The 23,524-nt window shown below is 57.1% G+C and overlaps 3 protein-coding genes across 3 annotated transcripts; all 3 read left to right on the top strand.

Moving 5' to 3' along the window:
* The first annotated feature begins 2,697 nt into the window (after positions 1-2,697).
* On the top strand, positions 2,698-4,873 carry LOC130857420 (histone H1.0). The gene has a single exon (XM_057743072.1). The coding sequence runs from the start codon at positions 2,968-2,970 to the stop codon at positions 3,550-3,552; it is 585 nt and encodes a 194-aa protein (XP_057599055.1). The 5' UTR covers positions 2,698-2,967; the 3' UTR covers positions 3,553-4,873.
* A 488-nt stretch (positions 4,874-5,361) lies between these two features.
* On the top strand, positions 5,362-12,040 carry GCAT (glycine C-acetyltransferase). The gene is made up of 9 exons (XM_057742018.1): positions 5,362-5,620; positions 7,088-7,218; positions 8,886-8,987; positions 9,452-9,598; positions 10,140-10,294; positions 10,430-10,512; positions 10,718-10,889; positions 11,338-11,459; positions 11,712-12,040. Exons 1-9 carry the CDS (start codon positions 5,422-5,424, stop codon positions 11,861-11,863), a joined length of 1,263 nt encoding a protein of 420 aa, XP_057598001.1. The 5' UTR covers positions 5,362-5,421; the 3' UTR covers positions 11,864-12,040.
* A 4,804-nt stretch (positions 12,041-16,844) lies between these two features.
* On the top strand, positions 16,845-18,555 carry GALR3 (galanin receptor 3). Its single transcript, XM_057742986.1, has 2 exons — positions 16,845-17,203; positions 17,811-18,555. The coding sequence occupies exons 1-2, from the start codon at positions 16,845-16,847 to the stop codon at positions 18,526-18,528; spliced, it is 1,077 nt and encodes a 358-aa protein (XP_057598969.1). The 3' UTR covers positions 18,529-18,555.
* Positions 18,556-23,524: the final 4,969 nt, after the last annotated feature.

Here is a 23,524-nt window from a genome sequence, read left to right as displayed (position 1 = left end):
TTCTGCCGTCTGCCGGCAGCAAACGGCTCCAAGCTTGGGAGCTGAGAGTGTCCCGTCAGGGTACGCGGGCGGGGCCTGGCCGAAGTCAAGAAGCCCCCCAGGCTCAGCAGTGTCAGCGAGGCGAGGTGAGGCCAAGCCAGTCTGGAAGCAGCCTGTCCTCTTCGTGCCCACCTCGGCCTCGGACTCTATGCCCAAGTCCCGGGGAACCCCTCCCAACCCCCCCCACCTTCCCCTCCAGTTCTCCCGAAGTGGGGGAGGGGCGGTGAATCTCGCACCCAGAGGGGAGAAGGGCTGTCTGCCGGCGGTAAAAGCCCCTGAGACCCCGAGGCGACCCCTCCCTCCATTTCTGGCTTCAGTTCTGGGAGCGAATTAACAGGTTGCTGGGATAGGCGGGGATTCGGGATGTAGGAGCTACAAAATGAAGTGAAGCCCTGGGGGCGCGGGGAGCTGAGGCTCACAGTGCGCCCCCACATCCATCCTTCCTAGTCCCATGGTCTCCACAGTAAAGTGAGGGTGATGGGGGAAATGATCGCGTTACCCGCCTCCCCAGGCCGGAGGCGCAAAGAATCAAGAAACGCTGTGCAAATAAAATTATTTCACCATGGTGCCATTGGATTCATCCAGTCCTTATTTTAGACACGCAGGGACCTAGGATGAGGGGATGACATGTATCTGGGAGCGCAGGGTCGAACAACATCTCGGACCTGGGGCTGTCTACATGGATGCCTATTTTCCCATCCAGATCTTAGTGGGAACCAGAAGAATTGTCCTTGAAAATAAGCAAAACAAATCCACCAGAATGTTGTGTTTTCAAATCAGGAGACTTCGGGGTAATTGACAACATCCAAATAGGAAGGTTGACCTTTTGAACTAACCTGGCCCTCCCTCCCCGCCTGTGCCACCAAGACAAGCCTGGGAGAAGGCATCCCATACCAATACCGAGACTCAGGACTCCCCCTCCCCCCTCCCAATCATTTGGATCAATCCATCCCTTGGTGTGGGGGGGGGGAACCCATTAATTTCCCTGGCCTCAGAGACTCCCAAGTCCAGTAGGAGCCCTTTCCCCCACATCTCCCAGTTACTACCAGTCCCCCCATCTAAAGCCTCCAACCCTCTCCCCCCCCTCCCCTCAAGGGCCGGTGTCTGCACACAGCTCCAGCTCCTTACCGGAGAGACGCCTTCATCATTTTGACCAGCTATAAACCCCCACTACCAGGGTATTGTTTAAGTGAAGAGTGGCGGCCTCTTGGCTTAGGAATAAAAGCGGGTGGTTGTGGGAGGGGGCTCAGAGAGCGAGCATCCCAGAATCTCAACCCAGGGCCCCTGCCAAGCGGGACCCTGCACGTGAGTAGGACGTCTGTTGCAGACAAGGCGTCCCAGGAACTCTGGGGTCCCATCTGCTGGCCTCTGGACCGCTAAAGCCCCTCTGAGCCCCCAAGGCTCCCTACAGACGGTGGCGCCCCTTGTCTTCCTCATCTATACCTGCCAAGCAGCACGAGAAAAGATGTATACATTTTAACAAAGACATCGCATCTTCCCAGCAAAATGGCGGTGGTCCGGGCCACGGCTCCCTGAACAGCTCACACTCTCCAAGGATTAGTAAGGACTCAAGCAGCGCGACGCCCTCCTCGACCTCCCCTCCTGAACCCCGTTTTCCCAAGGCCTCAAAGCTCTCAGGGTCTCTCCTCATCCCAGGGGCCGTCAAGACAGTCTTTGGTTAGAGCCTGTGGGGCAGCTCCTTCCTTGTGGACCGCCCCCCTTATTGCCTTCAAGGAGTCCTGGGAGGGGACTGGACCCCTGGGCTGGGCCCTAAGGGTGGGGGCAGTGAGCTCTGTCTCTGATACCCAAAACTCCTAGGCTGAGGGAGGACTATAAATGAATTCCCAGTTAGGATATATGGGGGATGTGGGGGGTCTTTGAGGAGAGGAGGCGACTCGGGAGACCCCTCCTCATTGCCTCAGGGGACCCAGGCAGCATTCGGGGTTCAGCCTTAGGAGAGAACCCAGACGCAGAGGTCAGGGGGCGTGTTGGGGGAGTGAAGACAGAGGAGGGGGAAGGGACGAAGTTTGAAAGTGCCTTTCCAACTCTTCCAGGGAAAGTTTGCTTAGGGGCCCCATGGACAGAGAGAGGGTAGAGGTGCGGGGGGCCCGGTGGCGGGATGACCCCCGAGAGGTGACCGGACCCCGGGGGAGCGACCCCTCCCCCCTGTCCCGGCTCGGCCCGGCTGGGAGTCGCCCGGCTCGGGGCCCCGTGTGTTAGTTGGGGCCGCTTTCGAGCCGCTCCGCCGGGCTGGGGGGTCCCGCCGCGGGCCGGGAGCGGGGTCCCGGGTAGCCCCAGGGGGGAGCTTTGCTACGGGGGGTCTCCCGCACCGGGGCTCCCCGGCCCCGCAGAGCCAGCCCCCGGCAAAGGGGAAATGTGCCGGCGCGCCAGCCGTCCTCGGCGCCGTTTGGGGCGCATGGCGGGCGCGGGGGGCGGTGGCCGGCCCGGCGGGATGCCCGGCGGGGGAGCCCAGGGAGCCAGGCAGCGGCCCCGGGCGGCGGCGGGGAGCGGGAAGGCCCGGGCCGGGGGGAAAGGTCGGATTTGCTCAGCGGAAGAAACACAGATGGCGGCGGCGCGGCGCCATTCCGGGCCCGGAGCAGGCAGCCAGCAGCCCTGTCCTCACCGCGGTCCGCCCGCCGCCGCTAAATACCCGGATGCGCCGCCCGAGCGCCAGACGCGGAGCTGGGAAAAGGGAGGCAGAGGAGGCGGAGGCGGAGGCAGCGCCAGCGCCGTGCGCCGAGACCGACCGACAGACCGGCGGGGCTGGGCCACGCAGACCCGGCCCAGCGAGTCCCCCCCGCGACCCGAGCCAGGTCCCTGAGAGCCAGAGGCGCCAGAGCAGATCCCGAAACAGGCTTTCCTCGGCTTCCGACGAGGGCTGGCCTTTTGGAAGGTGCCTTTTTCCACAGCAGGACCAGGCAGGCCACCATGACCGAGAACTCCACGTCCACCCCTGCGGCCAAGCCCAAGCGGGCTAAGGCCTCCAAGAAGTCCACAGACCACCCCAAGTATTCAGACATGATCGTGGCTGCCATCCAGGCGGAGAAGAACCGTGCTGGCTCTTCGCGCCAGTCCATCCAGAAGTACATCAAGAGCCACTACAAGGTGGGTGAGAACGCCGACTCCCAGATCAAGTTGTCCATCAAGCGCTTGGTCACCACTGGGGTCCTCAAGCAGACCAAAGGGGTGGGTGCCTCGGGATCTTTCCGGCTGGCCAAGAGTGACGAGCCCAAGAGGTCAGTGGCCTTCAAGAAGACGAAGAAGGAAGTCAAGAAGGTGGCCACGCCGAAGAAGGCTGCCAAACCCAAGAAGGCTGCCTCCAAAGCCCCAAGCAAGAAGCCCAAAGCCACCCCAGTCAAGAAGGCCAAGAAGAAGCCGGCTGCCACGCCCAAGAAAGCCAAAAAACCCAAGACTGTCAAAGCCAAGCCAGTCAAGGCATCCAAGCCTAAGAAGGCCAAACCAGTGAAGCCCAAAGCCAAGTCCAGTGCCAAGAGGGCCGGCAAGAAGAAGTGACAATGAGGCTTTCCTTGTGGACACTCCTGCCTGTCTCCTATTTTCTGTAAATACTTGTCTCTTTTCTTCTCTCTTGATCCTCATCTGCAACCCTTTGCCCCTTTTCCCTTCTGACTTTATAAAGAGACAGAATTTGTATTCCTCAGAAATTGGGGAATAATTCATTTTTCCTTAACCAATCGTGCAAGGACAGCAACAACAAATCTCATCTCTGTAGTGATGAGAATGTACTTATATTTTGTTTTGTTAATTTGTTGTTAATGGGTTTGGGGGATTTGGGTGGGTTTGTGTGTTTTGTTTAGTTAGATGGTTGGTTCACTCTGAAGGTAAAGGTGGGGGTGGGGGGAGTGGAGAATGGGCAAGGCAGCTTCTTGTGGCTAGATGACAGGGAGCCCGAGAATTGTAAGGTTTGTAGGAGTACCTGTGAGGCCATCGAGCTTTCTTTAAGTTGAGCACTGCTTGTGAGTTTCAGAACCTTGGCGGGGAGGAGAGGGGTGGCAGCAGCTGGACAGCAAAGGAGGTGGAAAAAAAGCCCTCTTTAGGCTGATTTCCACCTCCCAATGGTGAGCCGTGGGGCGTCCAAATCCCGTTTACTTCTCACTTCTGTTAGTCTGCCCCATGACCTCCCTATTGTCCTGGGGATGTGGAGGGGGTTGAAGTGACAGCTGGTCCAAGAAACTGTGGCTTCTCTCAGTCAGCTGGAAACTGGTCACAGGGGGTCCCTGGCTTCTGAAAGTCTCCTGTGAAACAGGAGTGGAAACTGGGGGGAAGGGTGGAGAGCCAGTCAGCCCTGTGCCTCAGTGTGCCCTGTTGAAACTTGGGTTTCTCCACACAATTGGATTGTATCCTAGGAAGACCTTTTTCCTTTTCCCAAGATTTTTGGTTCCTCCTGTAGAGAGGTGGCTTTGCTTGGCAGTCTGGTCCGGCCCTGCCACCACCACTTTTAAAAACCTCCCGACCTCTACTTCTGAGTCTTTTATAAGTAGTTGTAGATGGGGGAGGAGGGGCGGGCAGGGAGTGGACAGTAAGACATACTGCAGTCGACTTTGAATTGCTAAGTAGTTTTTCAGAGCTAGGTCTGTGTGTACGTGTGTATATGTATATATACATATCTAGGGCTAGTACTTACGTTTCACACCCGGGAGCTGGGAGAAAAAAACCTGTACAGTCGTCTTTCCCTTTTTTTTTTTTTAATAGGAAAACGTGCGATTGCGCATCTTCCCCATGTTTATTTGTAAACACGTGTTATTTGTGACTGAAAGAATTTGATGTCTTTGTAATTTTCAAACTTTAAAATAAAATCGAAAAAAGAAAAGGAAAACTTGAGCGATGTCTTTTTCCATACTTCTGAGACTGGAGGAGAATGCGAAGCAATTGGACGGGCGAGCAGTGCGGGGAAGTCTGGGGGCGTTTGCACCTGAGAACGGGGTTGGGGGTGGATTCCAAGAGCTCGGCAGAACCCGGGCAACCGAAGGACCAGAGCGTACGGAACGTGCCTCAGCCTGCTTTTAGGCGCCTGCCTCCGGCGTCCAGAGGGAATCCCCTTACCTTCCAAGGGCTGGGTGTGTAGGCAAGGGCTTGGCAATGAGGTGGGGGTCTGATGGGTCCGGCTTTGACTTGCCTTCCCACCCCTGTCGCCTCCCCTTCCCCCACACGGATAGCTCCAGTCTCAACTTACAAATCAATCCACTCCCGTCCTCTGCAGAGCCCGGGGGGCCCCGCCCGCCTCTCCCGGGGTGCGCCTCCCCTGCCCCAGTAACGGAGTCGCTCTCCGATTGGCTATCGGAGCCCGGCCCCCCGCCACGTGGTCGGGCCGCGGCCGCAGTGCGCAAGGCCGGGGGCGGGCAGGCGAGCTCCGACGAGGTGGGCATGATGTGGGCTGGCGGCGTCCTCCGCGCTGCATTCCCCGGGGCTCCCCGCGGCAGCCGCGCGCAGTCAGCGCTGGCTCAGCTGCGTGGTATACTGGAGAAGGAGCTGGAAGGCATCCGCGGAGCGGGCACCTGGAAGAGCGAGCGGGTCATCACGTCCCGTCAGGGGCCGCGCATCCACGTGGACAGCGTCTCCGGAGGTAACTCCCGCTCCTGGGAATCAGACCTGGCGGGGTGTTCGAGGGCCGTTCTGAGGCTGTCGCTGAAATGGAGGTCCTGAAGGCGGTGGGCGGGCGGGAGCACCTGCACACGTAGCCGCTGCACCCTTTCTCATCTCTCTGGCAGACTTGCCGCTTCCCGCAGTTAACTCGAACGTTTCCACGGTGGGAGGTAGTTTGCCCTTTGAGCACCTTTTTGGCTTGGAGGGCAGTGCTGGATCGATCCAGCCCTGTGAGAACGTGAGAAGAAAAGAGAGCCAGCCAGCTGGCTCCCACCTTACCGCTTCAAGGAAGGGTGGTGGGAAGGTGGCAGCAAGAAATCCCGCATTTCTGGAGCTGCTGCTTTGTTCGGGCTTCTACTAATTGCTGCACACGGAGTCCTGCAAACCTCAGCACGTGGAATGACTAATCCTGTTTACAAACGAAGAAGCTGACGCTCAGAGATGTGAAGTGGCTTGCCTGAAAGCCCCCAGCTGGCTGCAGGCAGAGCTGGGCTTTGGTGTAGGTCTTCTGGTATATGGGAGCTGGAAGGTCAGCTACCTGGGCATAGAGACCAACTTCCTGGTCAAAATCACAGTGAGCAAGGGCTGCTGCGGAAGTCACACCATGAATTGGCCAACCAGGCCTCCCTGGTTTCTGTCTCATCAGTGGTCACTGCCCATCTTGTCTGTGCCAGGCCCCAGGTGGGTGCTGGTAACAAACAGGCCCCCAAACCTTCCTTCTGCCCAGAAATAGACATGGAATCCTTGGTGCTGTTGTTCTCATTTGAAAAAACAGGTCCTAGGAAGTCCCTACTTTCCCTGAGGGAAGCCTGGAGCAGGTCCAAAAATGGGGAATTAGGAGACCCAGGTTCTCATCCTGTTTTTGCCTCTCCCATGCTAAGTAAACCTTGCCCTCTTGGAGCCTTAGTTTCCTCCCTGGTCAGCTGTGTTCACTTTGGGCTTAATAATTCAAGGGTCAAGGTCTCAGAGGCAACCCTGCTGGACATGGAGTTCTGTACCAGGCAGCAAAGTCAACTGTGTGGAGTTTGGGGACCAAGGCAGTCCTCTGACCCAGTCCTCTTTTACCCACGAGGAAACCAAGGCCCGGATAAGGGGTTGCTGGTGGTCTTCAGGGACAGAAGAAGCCAGTGCCTGGAAGGGCTGGTTCCTCTTTGGGTGAATGTGATCCAAAGCCAGAGTTTAAACTTCCCATCCTTCAAGGCGCTGCGCTGAGAGTCCTTTTCTGACCCTCCCTCTCCTGTAGCTGTTGGATTCGGTGCCTCCTTAGGGGCTCCCAGCTCCCTATCCTGGCCTCTGCCTCAGAACGGATCATACCGTGTGGTTGTTGCCTCTTCAAGGGTGAATCCAGGTTCATGTCCTCTCTGGGTCCCCAGGGCCTGGCACTGACAGTTTTCCAGGCCCTTCTTTGCCCTGAGCTGCTGTGTCCATTCCCCGTCCTCCACCTCAGGAATCCTTAACTTCTGTGCCAACAACTACCTGGGCCTGAGCAGCCACCCCGAGGTCATCCAGGCAGGTCTGCAGGCCCTGGAGGAGTTTGGAGCTGGCCTTAGCTCTGTCCGCTTCATCTGTGGCACCCAGGTACACAGTGGGTGTTGCCCAGGCCGGGGATGGGAGGGGAAGGAGGGGGTGGTCCCCAGCATTGGGCACTGACCCCAGATGTCTGCTTCTGCAGTTAGCGGGGATGGTTTAGCCAGCTCAGCTCATCCCGGAGCTCTCGGCCCACTCTTAGCCCCAGAACTGTCCACTAGAAAGTCTGGGTTCGGGCTTCTGTTTTGCTGTGAAGCCTTGGGCAAGAAACTTTACCTCTCTGAGCATCCATTTCCCCACCTGCAAAACAGAGCTCCTTACACCTGTTCCTCTTCAGGAAAGGAAGAATAGAAGGCAGGGATTGAGATGGAGGTCTCCGGAGCTATTCTGCCTGAGCTTGGTTCCCAGCACTACCATATGTTCTGTTACTATGGGCAAGTGTCTTAACTTCTCTGTGCCTCAATGCCTTCATTGGTAAAGTGGGGATAATAGTACTTAATAAGATTATCCCAAATTAAAGAGTTAATACATGTAGGGACTTCCCTGGTGGTGTAGTGGTTGAGAATCTGCCTGCCAGCTCAGGAGACACGGGTTTGATCCCTGGTCCGGGAAGATCCCACATTGCCTCGGAGCAGCTAAGCCCATGCACCACAACTACTCAGCCTAAGCTCTAGAGCCCGTGAGCCACAAGTATTGAGCCTGCCTGCTGCAACTACTGAAGCCCACACATCTAGAGCCCGTGCTCTGCAACAAGAGAAGCCACCGCAATGAGAAGCCCGTGCACTACACCATAATGAAGAGTAGCCCCCGCTCGCCGCAACTAGAGAAAGCCCACTCGCAGCAAAGAAGACCCAACACAGCCCATAAATAAATTAATTGAAAAGAAATAAAAAGTTAATATATGTGAAAATGCTTAGAACAGTACCTGGCACATAATAGTGCTTAATAAACATTATTAATTTTATTTTGTAAATGTTACAAAATGAACTTTTACAAACGTGAAACTTATAGTGCTTACTATGTTTCAGGTGCTATTTTAAGAACATTACAAATATTAACTCATTAATGCACATAATAATCCTAAGGGATAAGTGTTCTTCTTGCCCCAGTTATAGAGATGAGGACACTGAGGCCCAGAGAAGTTAAGTGACTTGCCTAGAGGCACACAGCCTGTTGTGATGGGATTTGAACCCAGACAGCCTAGCTCAAGAGTCAGCGCTTCTGAGTCCCTGTGATGATTATTATTTGTCCTCTCAGAAAGGAGAAGGTGAAATGAATGGAACTCTTGATTTCCCATCCAGGGCACTTTACACTGGACAGCTTTCAAATCTAAGAATTGGAGGCCCAAATGAACCTAGAGTTACTTATGTAATCCTCTTCTTTGCCATTAAGCAACAAAAAAAGGAACTCAGTTTGATATAAGCGGGACACATCTTCCTTTGCCATCAGCACCCGTAATTCTACCATCAAACCCCATTAAAAAACGACAGCCCAGCCAGGAAGAAGGGTGCCTAGTGGGCCCCTAATTCCTCAGTGGGAACCATCTACCAGATTCCTGTTGGCTCTGGGTGAATCCTGTGGTGCAAAAAGTAGGGGGAGAAAGAGCTTAAAAAAAAAAAGTAGGGGGAGGATCTGTTTGTGGCCCTGAGCCTCTGTCCCCAGGACTTGTCCCAGGTGACCCAGAAAGCATTCACACCTGTTTCACTCGCTTATTTCAGAGCATCCACAAGGATCTAGAGGCAAAGATAGCCCGCTTTCACCAGCGGGAGGACGCCATCCTCTATGCCAGCTGTTTTGATGCCAACGCCGGCCTCTTTGAGGTGTGTGAGGCCACGGGTGGGAGTTGGCGAGGACTACGAGGCTGTGGAGGGCTTGGGAGTGTGCAGTCCGGAGAACTTGGCAGGATGCCAGTGCCATGCCTGGAGGCTTAATGCCCATTTCCTATGGAGGTCAAGGTTGGGCCAGTCGGCCTCCAGGAGGAATCCTGGGGCTTACAAGCGGCCAGCTTCCAGGGCATTTGGAGGGTAACCTACATCAGATGGAAGGCTAACTGTATTAGGGACCACACATTCAGCAAACATATTCTCACCTGCTTTCGCTAGAGCAAAGATCCTGATTCAGCCCAGTCCTGGGGCTCTGGGGACCAAGATAGAGGCAGAGGGCTCCTTGCCTCCCTGGCCAGGAGAATGCCCTGGTTGGAAATATTGATTCAAGGGGAGTCATGAGGGAGGGAGAACCCCAAGGTGTTTGGGTGATGGCTCTACTCCTAACTGCCTTCTTCCAGGCCCTGCTGACCCCGGAGGATGCAGTCCTGTCGGATGAGCTGAACCACGCCTCCATCATTGATGGCATCCGTCTGTGCAAGGCTCACAAGTACCGCTACCGCCACCTGGATATGGCTGATCTGGAAGCCAAGCTGCAGGAGGCACAGGTGGGGCAAGGCCTTGTGGTTCAAAGGGCAAGGACTGGCCTTATCCTGTCTCCCTCTGCACCCAGCACTCCCCACCCCCCACCCCCCAGGGAAGAAAGTGAGGCTTACAGAGGCCGACTCCTCACTCACAAGCAAACAGCCTGAAAGTTCGAAACAACCAAGATTTGAACCCAGATCCTCAGACCCAAAGCTTTATTGTGTTGTGCAATGCTGCCTTGAGTTTTAGTATGCACCTTATGTGCGGCAGGCCCCTGCTAGGCACAGGGTGGGATGAGCTTATGGATAGAACTGGCCCCTCTGGGAGAGGAGACTGAGAACATTCTCACTGTCCAGTGCTGAGTGTGGTTCCAGACTACCCTGGAAGAGGTGGGTAAGGCTCAGAGAGGCCCTGATGAAGGAGAGGAAGGTGGTGGTGCTTATGTGCTCACCTCTGTGCTGGGCACTGGGCAAGGTGAGCCTTTAGAGCCCCAAGCAGCACAGTGAGTGAGTGGTTTGGCCCAACTCATGATACCAGCCATCACCTTCTGTATCTTCCCTGCAGAAGCATCGGCTGCGCCTTGTGGCCACCGATGGGGCCTTCTCCATGGACGGCGACATTGCACCCCTGCAGGAGATCTGTCGCCTTGCCTCTCGATATGATGCCTTGGTCTTTGTGGACGAATGCCACGCCACTGGCTTCCTGGGGGCCACAGGACGGTGGGAGCACATGGCACCTTAGGCCTTGGGTTGGACTCCTCAGGGTGGGTGGGAAGCCAGGAGGCCAGCCCCCAAGGCCAACCCATGATCCGGCACTCAGGTGGCCAGTGGTGGCAGTGGCAGCTTCCCTTGCAGGGGCACAGATGAGCTGCTGGGCGTGAGAGACCAGGTCACCATCATCAACTCCACCCTGGGGAAGGCGCTGGGCGGAGCATCAGGTGCCTGCAGGCTTGTGCCCCTGGGCTCCCCCAATCCACGTGCAGGGCCCTGGAGGAGTCTCGGGGAAGGTGGGGAGGGGAGACCTGGGGCTGCAGGGAAGAAGACAGCAGGGACTGTCCCCTTAGGAGGGGCATGGGGTAAGCTCTGGCTCCTGGCCTCTGACTGCCACCCCACACCCATCCCCATCTCTGTCCTTGTTCTCAGGGGGCTACACGACGGGGCCTGGCCCCCTGGTGTCCCTGCTGCGGCAGCGTGCCCGGCCCTACCTCTTCTCCAACAGCCTGCCACCTGCTGTTGTCGGCTGTGCCTCCAAGGCCCTGGACCTGCTCATGGAGAGCAACGCCATCGTCCAGTCTATGGCGGCCAAGACCCAGCGGTGCAGTCCCGGGTGGGGTGGGGCCGGCTAGGGCGAGGGCGCTGGTGAGAGCCTGCCCTGTGTGCCTGCGCAGGCCCATAGCTCCCTGCCTACGGGTTCTGCCTCTGCCCACCCCACATCCCCAGAGGGTTGCAGTGGCACTCAGCTCTCTAAGCCAGTGGCTGCCTGCCTGCCCACCTCCCTCTTCTCTGTCTCTGCCTCTCCCTTCCATTTCCTCGTGCATTTCTCTGCAGATGACCCTGCATCTCCCCCCTTGTGCAGTCCTGTCTTTCTGCCTCCCTTTTTGGTCTGCCTGGCTCCCCATCTGCCTCTCTGGGTCTGCATCTCTGTCTTTGTCGGTTCTTCCTGCAGATTCGGCCACACATCTCAGGTCACATGCCCATCAGGAGCGCTTGTGATTGCTCCACAGCCCCCCCAGCTCCCTGTGACACCCAGCTTGTGCCCACAGGTTCCGGAGTAAGATGGAGGCTGCTGGCTTCACCATCTCGGGAGCCAATCATCCCATCTGCCCTGTGATGCTGGGTGATGCTCGGCTGGCCTCTTGCATGGCGGATGACATGCTGAAGAGAGGTGAAGGGGGCCGGGGTGTGAGGAGTGGCTCTGGGTCCTAAAAGAAAAGGAGGGAACTCCTAGACTGAATACCCCTCTTACACCAGCTGCCTGTCCAAGCTTGAAAACTCTAGGCCATGAGGCAGTCCCTTGTCTGAGACCTTGGGCAGCTCCCTTCTCCTCTGTGGTCCTCAGAAAAGTAGAAGCTGTGTGTCATACCGCCAAAGCCTGTCTGGCTCTGGTGAGCCCCAGGTTGACTCTCTACCCTCCCAGGTATCTTTGTCATTGGATTCAGCTACCCTGTGGTCCCCAAGGGCAAAGCCCGGATCCGGGTCCAGATCTCAGCAGTGCACAGCGAGGAAGACATTGACCGCTGCGTGGAGGCCTTCGTGGAGGTGGGGCGGCTGCACGGGGCACTGCCTTGAGTCCTGAGTAGCAACAAGCAGAGCCAAAGTCCCCCTCCCTCCACAGTGACAAAGAAAGGGGCCTTTGATCAGCCCAGGCCAGAGGCTCTGAGCTCTGTCTGTGAGTCCTGGGGCCGGGCTGGGGCGAGGCCTGTGCTTGTGGCTGTGAGTGTGAAGCAACAGTGTCGAAACCGGCTGTGACGTGTTGGTGTGCTTTTTTCTCTCAGAGCAGCCCCCGTCCTGCACTGGTCCAAGAATCAGGCAGGAGCTGGGGCTCTGAGGGCTGGCTCCTGAGGACTGTAATAGACCTCAGAGCTGACTGCCTCCCCCAAAATAAGATGGGATGCAGGCAGCTCAGATAATAGAGGCCGGAGCCACCGTGTGGCTCAGTTGGAGTCTTTGCTGCCATAAAGGGCCACTGAGCACCAGCCCTGCAGACCCCTCCCCACACCACCCACCTCCCTACTCTGCAGCCTCGAGAGTCTACCCTTGGTGAACACCTCATCCTCTGATCCCGATCCAAAGGGTGGCCCACAGCTGCCCAGATAAGAAGGGGCCGAGCACCCAAACCCATGTTTGGGAGAAGCAGAAGATTCAGCCCGAAGGAAAGAATGTCTGTCACTGTTGGAGAGACCCCTGATGGTCTGGAACCCTGTGTTCTAGCCCATCTTGTTCCTGCCTCTGTGGCCTTAGGCAGGCCCCTTCCCCTGTGTGTGTCTCAGTTTCCCCTGCTGTACCAAGAGTGATTGTTGCATTGGTATCGGGGCCCTTCCATCTCTGTATTCCCAGAGCCTACCGGCCTGAAGATCAACCACCAGGGGGCGCAGCGAACTCAGGCTCTGGCTGCTATTGCTCCCTACCCCTCCCTCCCCCCAGACTTCTGGCCTTGGACTCAGCTGTTTCTGCAGCCCCTCCCATCCCCAGCACCCAACAACAGCTCACTGCCCCCTTGCTGGAGATGACGGTCCCCACAGTCGCAGCCCCTGGTCCTTTCCTCTCCATTGCCCTCCCCACTCAGCCTTATGGGCACCTGGGTGGGAGTAAAGGATGGGTTCTGAGTCACCACAGCTCCAGCCTCAGCATGGTGTGGCCTTGGGAAGCTCGCAGTTTGCTGGCGATGGGGCTGGGAAAATGAAAAGGCCCTTCTTTATTAACAATGGGGACCATGTCTCTGGCACCCCACACCCCCAGCCCTCCTCTCAGCCTGGATGTCTGGAGATGGACAATCTGGGTGAGCTCCGGCCCAATCCAGCAGGATCTTAATGCTGGGATTCTGAGACCCCTAGCCTGGGATTCCGAGGACCTTGAGGCTGGGATCCAGGAGTTCGGGGTGCTGGGGGATGCAGCCCCGGGGAAGGGGGCTGCTGTGGCCACATCAGGGGCACAAACACATGCCACCACCCACATGGGGTAGGGCATCTGGCACCAGGTGCAGCAGCAAGTACACAGTCTGGTGCCCTGGTCAAGCCAGCAGCTTGATGTGCATGGTCTGCTCAGGCAGGCAGGTAGGTCATGGCGGCCATGAGCAGCCCGGGGTGACAAGTCGCAGTCGGTGAGGACAAGATAAGGCAGTACTTGGTGAGGTCCACCAGCCGGTGGTGCAGACTGCGCACTGCCGCCTCCTGTAGTACCCAGGCACTCCCGGCTGCTGATGTGCTGCCCGGGGGCAGTGGCAGCGCTGCGACACTGTGGGCCAGCTGGCCCCGGTAGGGCGCGGAGTTGTCAGCCAGCTCGGCTCAGCGTGTGGAGCTGCACCGGCCCAGGCCCGCCATGGCGCAGTTCCTCCACCATCCAGAGTCGCAGGAGATGCCAGCAGGCGCAGGGTGGCTCTGGGCACACATGCTTGGGCTTGGGCACGTACTGGTCATCGCCAGAGGCCAAGACAGGCTATACGGCCAAGAACCAGCCACGGACAAGCTGCACGTCCATGTCCTGCAGGGTCTGGGGCTCTAGGGACTGCTCTCAGGGCACACCATCTGTCCTGTACATTGGGTGCAGGGTTCAAGGCCACAGCTGCCAGGAGCAGCAGTTGGAACAAGGGGAGGAGGGAGCACCTGGAGCCCACTGGGGCTCGGGCCATGGCAAGGCACCCTTCCTGCCTGCCCCACAGGTGGTCCCTCTCTGGTTGCCACCATCTTCCCTCTGCCAGCATAGCAGCAGCTCAGCCTTGCCACTGCTGAGCTCTTTGCCCTAGTACTGCCCCAGCCCATCCAGAGCCTGGCCTCTGGCAAGGAGGGGCATGGTGGACTGGGGGCTCCGAAGGGGAGGGGAGATAGTGTGGCAGGCACCTCAGCAGCTCTCATGGTTCAGGCCTGCCCCATGCGTGAGTCCAGGCTTCTGGGAGTGTGTTACTTTCATACAGGCTGGTTGTAGACCCTTAAGTTCTCAAACCCCACCCCACTGAGTCTAGATCTTACGATTCTGCTTTTCAGAGATCACACGATTCTACAATTCTAAAACCTTAATTCAATTTTGATATCTCTGAATTCAAGCTTGGAGAATCGAGGTATGATCCCTAATATCTTCGATTCAATGAGTCTGCTTCCAAAAATGCAGAGATGCTCAGCATCTGGGATGGGTGATGTGAGGCTTTAGAGGAGCCTGAGCGCTAGTGAAAAGCCCAGCGCCCGCGGGAAGCCAGTTCTGAAGAGTCTCCTCCTGGCGTCTCAGGCCTTGATTGCAAGTCTTGGCCTCATCAGCGTCCCTTCAGACTGTTTTCTCTCCCCTTTCACAGACTTCTTGACGTTCACCCCACCCCCCCAGCTTCTAGAAAGACTCCACACAGTCCCTACCACCTCTCCTCTCCCTTAATTCACTGCAGACCGCTTTCTGCCCCATTATACTTGTCTAGTTTACCAATAACCACCTTGTTGCTAAATCCAATGCACCTCGCCCCCAGGTGCTGGCCTCTAACTGTCTGGAAGCATGCGGCCACTCCCCCTCCAGGCGGCCCAGACCAGAACCCCATGACTGAATTGTACAGCAATTCCTCAAGACCTAGTAACCTCTTTGGCTCAACCTGGACAAGAGACTCCTAATGGGTCACTCATTAAATCACTCCCCCTCTATCCATCCTTTTAACCCCAGGCCATAAACTAATTACAAAATAAATGGGCAGGTCATACCCCTGCTCTAGAATCTTCTCTAGTTCCCAATTGCTCTCAGGCTAAAGCCAGACTCTTTGGACAGGGACATAAACCCTCCAGTCTTCAGGCAGACTGAACCCCTGGAACAAGTTTAGAGAAGCTAATGGGTCTCAGAATTCTCAGGGCCAGGAGGAGGCGTCCTATCTGAAGTCTGCAGAAAAGGGACTCCTGGTTTTATAGTGTAGGACACCCCACACAAGGTTAGGAGTCCTGGGACTTCCTGGCGGTCCAGTGGTTAAGACTCTACACTTCCAATGCAGGGTGCATGGGTTCAATCCCTGGCTGCGGAACTAAGATTCCACATGCCACGTGGTGCATCCAAAAAGGAAAGAAATAAAAAAAGGACTAGGAGTCTTTTCTGAGCTTGGGTTGGGGCCCTTCTTGGAGCAGGGAGCAGAGAGGGTGGGGAGGCAGGACCACAGGAGGTGAGAGGGCCAGGAATGGGCTGGGCCCTGGGCACAGAGGGGTTAACTACAAAGCGAGAATCTCAGAGAGCGAGATCAATGGGTTACTCGCTTCAGAAAGAGGCAGAAGCAACGCAGAGAGGCAGAGGAGAGCCAGGCAGAAGAGCATGCCCCCCAGGGGAAATCAGGGACTGAGGAGGAGGTGGCTACTTCTTCAGAGGTAGTGCCCAAGTCCGGCTCAGCAGAGGAGGGCCAAGGAGAGAAGGGGCCTCAAAGAAGAGGGAGCAGTGAGGCAGACCTGTACCTGCAGGTAGGAACCAAGGGGCGGCCACTGAGCCAGGAGGCAGCTTCAGCCTGGCTGGTTTGTCCAGGATCAAGCAGGAGCCCAGTGCCCAGGGTTGAGGGGGGTGTTGCCCATCCTGGGCTTTGGGGGGCCTGCTGCATGCTGGGGGCTGGGGGTGGGGTGGGACACAGATATCACTTTTCTTTCCTCCTCCCTGCCTGGCTCCCTTGCTCTTAATTCATCCAGCCACCCCAGAGGTCCAAACAGGCAGGGAGACCCCTAGGCAGAAGCCGATATGGGCCATGGGGTGGGGCAGGGGTAAGAGTGAGCACAGCTTGCACAGACACACACACACACACATGCATGCGCACAGGTTGTCAGAGGCACCACCTGTTACAGGCTGGGAGTCAGGGTACCAGAGTGGCAACAGTCTCAGATCTGCCACTCAGAGTGTGATGTTAGCCTCCCATGTCCCCTCTCTGAGCCTCAATTTCCTCATGTACAAAAAGGGGGCAGTGACTTATATGGTTCTCCCAGCTGTGCCACTGTCGTGCTCTCACTAAACTGGACTATTGAGTGACTCAGGGATGTCACCAGTGTTGGCTGAATTTGACATATGTCCAAAGTCTTCATAGGACTTTCCTGGTGATCCAGTGGTTAAGACTCCACCCTTCCAATGCAGGGGGCATGGGTTCACTCCCTGGTCAGGGAACTAAGATCCCTCATGCCACACAGCGTGGCTCAAAAAAAAAAAAAAAAAAAAAAAAAAAAATGGGCTTCCCTGTATCTCAGATCCCCATTGAAAACATCAGCTCCTGGGGTTGGAGCTGCCCCTCCCCCCACCCTACTTTGCCTATGTTTTTACCTGCATCATTGGTTGGAGGTGTCTATCAACTACCTAATCAGCCCTTCACGCCCTGGGCTATGGGGGGTGGTTCCCTAGGAAACTGAGAAACCCGCCTTAGACACCAATGAGACTCTGCCAGTGGGTCTCAGTGATAAAGTTTGTCTCTGTCCCCACCCCACCCCCATCCCCCACGAGCTTCCAGCCCAGGAGACTTGGCCAGGCCCGCGGTGGGGGACTAGACTCCTGAGTTGAGTGACCAGAGCTGGGGAATCCCACCTGAGGACTCGGGCTTCTCTTCCTCAGGTGTCCATCTGATGGGGAGATGGCTGACGCCCAGAACGTTTCACTAGACGGCCCAGGGAGTATGGGGGCTGTGGCGGTGCCTGTGGTCTTTGCCCTCATATTCCTGCTGGGCACAGTGGGCAATGGGCTGGTGCTGGCAGTGCTGCTGCAGCCCGGCCCAAGTGCCTGGCAGGAGCCGGGCAGCACTACGGATCTGTTCATCCTCAACCTGGCAGTGGCTGACCTCTGCTTCATCCTGTGCTGCGTGCCTTTCCAGGCTGCCATCTACACGTTGGATGCCTGGCTTTTTGGGGCCCTCGTCTGTAAGGCTGTGCACCTGCTCATCTACCTCACCATGTACGCTAGCAGCTTCACGCTGGCGGCTGTCTCAGTGGACAGGTGCGCTGTGCCGGGAACCTGGCTGGGTCTGGGCTGGGGAGGGAAGACCTGAACAGATGCGTAGAAAGGAGAGAATGGGGGACCAAAAAGGGAGATGGGAGAGAGAAAAGGAACAGCTCTTTGGCCCCCACCAACCCACCAGTCTCTGGGCACCTGCAGGGCTTGCTTGAGGGCATCATCCTGCCCTCCCCCCAGTCCATTGGGAGCTTCCCGAGAACATCTCTGTGTCCCAAGTGTCAGCACACGGTGCTCTGTAAGCGTGAAATGAAGGGCAAAAGGAACACACGAATGAATTCATCAGATATATTATGACCACCCACACCTGGCTCAGGTTGTGGTCAGACCGGCTTTCGTGGCTTGAAACTTGGGGTCAAACGCTGGCTCACTCTCTCGCTGATGACCTCGGGCCGGGTCACTTCTCTCAGAGCCTCCGACCCAGCCCCGCTAGGCGCTAGGCGCGGCTCTGCGCCCTGTGCGCGCCACCTCCGTTCAGCCCCGCAACCTCCCTGCGAGGCCGGGCGCGCGATCGCCCCCGCGGTTCAGCCGCGGGCGTCCGGGCGGCCGCCCGCCCGCCCGCCTCGCTCACGCCGCGCCCGCCCGCCCGCAGGTACCTGGCCGTGCGGCACCCGCTGCGCTCGCGGGCCCTGCGCACGCCGCGCAACGCCCGCGCCGCCGTGGGTCTGGTGTGGCTGCTGGCGGCGCTCTTCTCGGCGCCCTACCTCAGCTACTACGGCACCGTGCGCTACGGCGCGCTCGAGCTCTGCGTGCCCGCCTGGGAGGACGCGCGCCGCCGCGCCCTCGACGTGGCCACCTTCGCCGCCGGCTACCTGCTGCCCGTGGCCGTGGTGAGCCTGGCCTACGCGCGCACGCTGCGCTTCCTGTGGGCGGCCGTGGGGCCCGCGGGCGCGGCGGCCGCGGCCCGGCGCAGAGCCACGGGCCGCGCGGGGCGCGCCATGCTGGCGGTGGCCGCCCTCTACGCCCTCTGCTGGGGTCCGCACCACGCGCTCATCCTCTGCTTCTGGTACGGCCGCTTCGCCTTCAGCCCGGCCACCTACGCCTGCCGCCTGGCCTCGCACTGCCTCGCCTACGCCAACTCCTGCCTCAACCCGCTAGTCTACGCGCTCGCCTCGCGCCACTTCCGCGCGCGCCTCCGCCGCCTGTGGCCCTGCGGCGGCCGCCGCCGCCCCCGTTGCCCCCCGGGCGCCCGCCGCGCCCTCCGTCGCGTCCGCCCGGCGTCCCCGGACCCCGCCGGCTGCTCCGGGGTCGCCCGGCCTCGCGGGAGGCTGCCGGCGGCCGGCGGCCTGGGCGGGGAGCCGGGTCGGTAGCCCGCCCGCGGCGGAGGACCGGAATAAACCTTGTCTGCCTCCACTCTGCTGGGTTGTCGGTCTGTCTGTCGTTCCCCTTCCCCCAGGGCAGGACGCCACTAGGGGATGGGGCCAAAGCCAGGAGCCCTCTGAAGAGCAGAGGCTGAGCGAGGGGCACTCAGTGGACACCCCCAGGGGGTGAAAATGGTTCAACGCAGCCGAGTCAGGCCCTCTGGCCAGACCTGTCCAAAGCCAGTCTGGCAGGAAGGGAGGCAACCCCTCTGCCCCTCTGTGTGCGGTACTGTATCCTTCAATCCAATGATTAAAACAGCTTTGCAAAGCAGATATAATTAGTTCCACTTTACAGATGGAGACATCAAGAGTTAGAGCGGTTGGGTGATTTGTCACACAGCTAGTGTTTGGTAGAGGTTGGGTTCAAACCCACTGCTGTTTAACTTTTTCTACTCAGTAGAACTGACTTCTCCAACTCTGGGACTTCTGCTCTCAGATCTCATGGTTTCCAAGATTTTTCTTAGTTCTTCCTGCTTCTGCATCAGCCCTCTCCCCCAAACCTGCAGCTCCCCACGCTCGACGGGATGCCCTAGGGGCTCCCAGTCCCCTTCCTTAGGAGAGTTCTGTACAAGTACTCAAGACAGCCGGTCCGATGGGCTTCCCCTGGCTGTCAAGTCCTAGGTCCATTGCCTGACCCACACCTTGGCATTATTCCTTCAGCCATTTGGTGCTTCCGGCTCAGGGGAGACACTGAGCCACACTTGGGCCCCAGCTGGCCTTCCAGCAGCCCTGACCAGCGTGTGGCCCCCCCGCTACCTGTCCCTGCACACAGCTGCGGTAGTCTGGGGCTGTGGAAACCTCCTAACTAACCAATAAATCAGTCTTGGTGGTTGCAGAGCCACCCACTTCCTCCCTCCCCGTAAGCCAATAATGGTTATTAGCTTCTGGCTAAGGCTTGAGACCTTTGGCCTTCATGTCTCCCCAGCACATCTCCTGGCTGCTGGGCACCCTGGGAAGGCCCTCCCTGACAGTGGGCAGCTGCTGAGACCTCATCACTGCCTGCCACCTGCCACAGACCCGGGGGTCAAAATGGCAGTCAGCTTTCTCAGGGGAGGCTGAGACCCAGCTGGGGAGCAACTGCCACAAGGGCCCAGCACAGGGGCTGACACCTGGTCCCGTGCTCTTTCTCCCAGGTCCCTGCCAAGATGTCCCTGGATGATTCAGGCTGCAGCAGTGGGAGTGTTTCCTGGAGGGCGAGGGGATGTGATGCTGCCGGCTTCTGCAGCCCCCAGCGTGGCCTCTGTCTCCCTGCGGCCATCACTCACATCTCCCCTGGCTCATCCAGGACTCGCACTAACCCCGGCAGGCAGGGGATATTACCTCTGTTTTCAGAAGTGAAAACTGGTGCTCAAGATGAGGTACTTGACCAGAGCCAAGTGGCAAATTCGAGAAAGAGCAAGGATCCTAACTTGGCAAGAGGGGTGGCTTTCACGGCAGCCCAGGGGGCATCAGGAAAACATCTAAGAGTATCTGAAAGGATTTGCTACACAACAATGCTGAGTGCCTGCGAAGCAGAGGTGGTTGGTCCAGCCACCCACCTGGGTTGCTGCTTTTCCACAGTCAGCTCTGTGGGCACAGACAGGTGACCAGCTGGGAATAGCCTCCCTCTAGGATGGGCAGGAGACCATCTCCCTCTAGATGGACAGCCAGGGAGTGGCAGAGCCAGAATCTGAACCTGCATGAAACCCCAGGCCCAGGGGAGGAGTCGGTGAGTGGAAGCCCTACATGGTGGCCTGGCAGAGGGACACTTATACAGCCCAGGCCCCTGGCTGGACCCCGAGCCCTCCTGCTTCTGAAGGGGTCTCTCTGGCCCATTGGAACCTGATAAAGAAGCCCAGACATCCCAACTAACGGAGGGCAGTACAGCCTGGCCCAGAGTAGGCACATGGCCAACATTTGATACATGAGGACAGAGATGCCAGGGAAGGAAAGATGTGACCCTCTCCTTCCTTCTTTCCTTTATCCCTCAGATATTGGAGTGCCTTCCCTAAGCTAGCCCTTGAGAGGAAGTCAGAGATGGCGTGCATTTGGCCTGGTCTCTGCCTTCTAGGAGCTCTCAGTCTAGCTGAAGAGTCAAATATCAAAACAAAGGACAGCACTGTGTTATGGGGCCATAATGGAAAAGTACACACAGCTTGAAAGGGCCCAGAGGAGGAAACTCCTGCCTTCCTGGGCAATCCAAGCAGGAATCCTAGAGGAGATGACCTTTATTTATTTATTTACTTACTTATTTAATATTTATTTATTTAGGCAGCATCAGGTCTTAGCTGCGGCACACGGCATCTTCGTTGCGGCACGCGTGATCTTTTTTCAGTTGCGGCATGAGGACTTCTTAGTTGAGGTATTCACCCTGTTAGTTGCGGCATGCATGCGGGATCTAGTTCCCCGGCCAGGAATCGAACCTGGGCCCCCTGCATTGTGAGCTCAGAGTCTTACTCACTAGACCACCAGGGAAGTCCCAGAGATGACATTTAATGCGCGTTTTCCTGGGGGAAAGCTGGGAAGGGCCTGCCAGGTGGAACAGCAGCCTGCGCCAAGGCAGGTACAGGTGGGAGCAGTAAGTGGGCTTGAGCAGCTGAAGCAGGGCTGGGTGGGGCCTGGGGAGGCCGGGAGGGTGGGTGCAGTGAGATCACGAGTGCCTCCTAGGCCAGCTGGGCAGCAGGAACGTCACCCTTCAGGCAGGCAGGGATGCCATGGAGGGTTTGCAGGAGGGGAGATGCCCCAGGGTTGCTGTGCAGAGGCTGGGTTGGAGGTGCCAGGTTGGCAGCCAGGAGCCCAGTCCAGGGGCTGCTCTGTGAACCCTGGGCCAGGAAAGCCACCACCAAGGGTCTGGCCTAGGGCGGGGAGACTATTTTTGCCATGGATTTGGCAGGAAGATTGATGGCCTGCTGCTGGGCTTGGGCTCAGCCGCTGAGGCTCCTGGGTCTGCTTCAGGGAGCTAATGAAATGCTTGGAAGAGCAGGTCATAATACTTCAGTGGAGAGAGCTGAGTCCTATAGGGCCAGAGGCAGGCAATGGGGGCTGGAGTAAAGGCTGAGTGAGCCCTGGCCCCTGCCTCCTGGAGAATTCATCTGACCAGAACCTCCTGCAGGGTCTCAGGCCAGGCTCAGGGCAACCTGGATGTCCCAGGGAGGAGCCCCTCTTTAGTTGGGGGAGATTTGAATTATGCAGCGCTCTCACCCTCCTGTTCGTGGAAAGCTCTTAGGAATGGGCCTGCAGCATTCATGTCTGAGCACCTACTAAGTACAGAGTTCTCCTGCAGGAAAGAAAGACAGATGCACAGGGGGTTGTGGGAGCCCAGAGGAGGGCCCTAACCAGCTTGGGGAGGCAGAGAAGACTTCCTGGAGGAGCTGATGCCCAAGCCAATTCCTGAAGTGGGAGTTAAGGCAGATGGGGAAGAGAGAATGGGAGAACATGTGCACAGGCCACCTGGGGTCCTCCATCTGCAGTCAGGCACAGTATGATGAGCCAGGGCCTGGGACAGGGTACGCAGGAGCTCCAGCAGGAAGTGAGGTAGGAGAGGTGAGGGGCGCAGCCACAAAGGATCCTGTAAATCCTGTCAGAAACCAAGACTGTACCTTGTCCTGAGGGCAATGGGGAGCCATGGAAAGGTTTTAAACAAAAGAGTGACCTGGTCAGATGTACTCTTCAGGGAACTCTTTCTGGCTGCAAGGCAGGCTTTTCCTAGGGAGGGAGAGCAGAATGAGACTTGGGGGCAGAGAAACCAGTTAGGAGGCTGGTGTGAGAATCCAGAGAGATGAAGACATCGGCGATGCTGGCAGCGGGTAGGGAGATGTGGACAGACAGGACAACCACAACTGTTGGGACTAAATGGTGATTAAATGTTTTGGGGGGGAGCAGTGTCCCAAATGACACTCAGCCTTCTTGGTTGGGCTACTGGGGGTGGCGGTGGGGGTGATGGGGGGAGAGGTTTGGTGGGGGTGGAGATGTTGAGCTCGGTTAGAACACGTTGAGACAAGGGGCCTGGGGGACATGGTGGGAGTGTCCACGGGGCGGTGGTGTACTGGGCATCTGCTGTACTTCAGGCCTTGCACTTGGCTCTGGAAGGTGTATCTCATCTGCTTTAGAGTTTGAAGATGGTAAAACTGAGGCTCAGAGAGATTGTTATTTGCCCAACATATACCCAAAAGACACCGTAATTCAAAAAGACACATGTGGACTTCCTAGGTGGCACAGTGGTTAAGAATCCACCTGCCAATGCAGGGGACACGGGTTTGAGCCCTGCTCTGGGAAGATTCCACATGCCATGGAGCAACTAAGCCCGTGAGCCACAACTATTGAAGCCCACGTGCCTAGAGCCTGTGCTCTGCAGCAAGAGAAGCCACTACAATGAGGAGCCCTCGCACCACAATGAAGGCCAGCCCCCGCTCGCAGCAATTAGAGAAAGCCCGTGTGCAGCAACAAAGACCCAATGCAGCCAATAAATAAAATAAATAATTAATTAAAAAAAAAGACACATGCACCCCAATGTTTATTGCAGCACTATTTACAATAGCCAGGGCATGGAAGCAACCTAAATGTCCATCAACAGGTGAATGGATAAAGAAGATGTGGTACATATATACAATGGAATATCATTCAGCTATAGAAAGGAATGAAATTGGGACATTTGTAGAGACATGGATGGACCTAGAGACTGACATACAGAGTGAAGTGAGTCAGAAAGAGAAAAACAAATATCGCATATTAACACATATATGTGGAATATAGAAAAATGGTACAAATCAACTGGTTTGCAAGGCAGAAATAGAGACACAGATGTAGAGAACAAACATGGACACCAAGTGGGAAAAGCTGGGGGGGGGGTGATGAATTGGGAGACTGGGATTGCCATATGTACATTGCTAATAAGGAAAAAAAATTAAATTGTACACTTTAAATAATGCCGTTTATTGTATGTCAACTGTATCACAATAAAAGTTCT

This window comes from Hippopotamus amphibius, chromosome 7, assembly GCF_030028045.1.
Source record: "Hippopotamus amphibius kiboko isolate mHipAmp2 chromosome 7, mHipAmp2.hap2, whole genome shotgun sequence".
NCBI classification, from domain to species: domain Eukaryota; kingdom Metazoa; phylum Chordata; class Mammalia; order Artiodactyla; family Hippopotamidae; genus Hippopotamus; species Hippopotamus amphibius.
The sequence above is the reverse complement of the archived record's forward strand: the minus strand, read 5'-3'. Positions and strand labels throughout refer to the sequence as shown.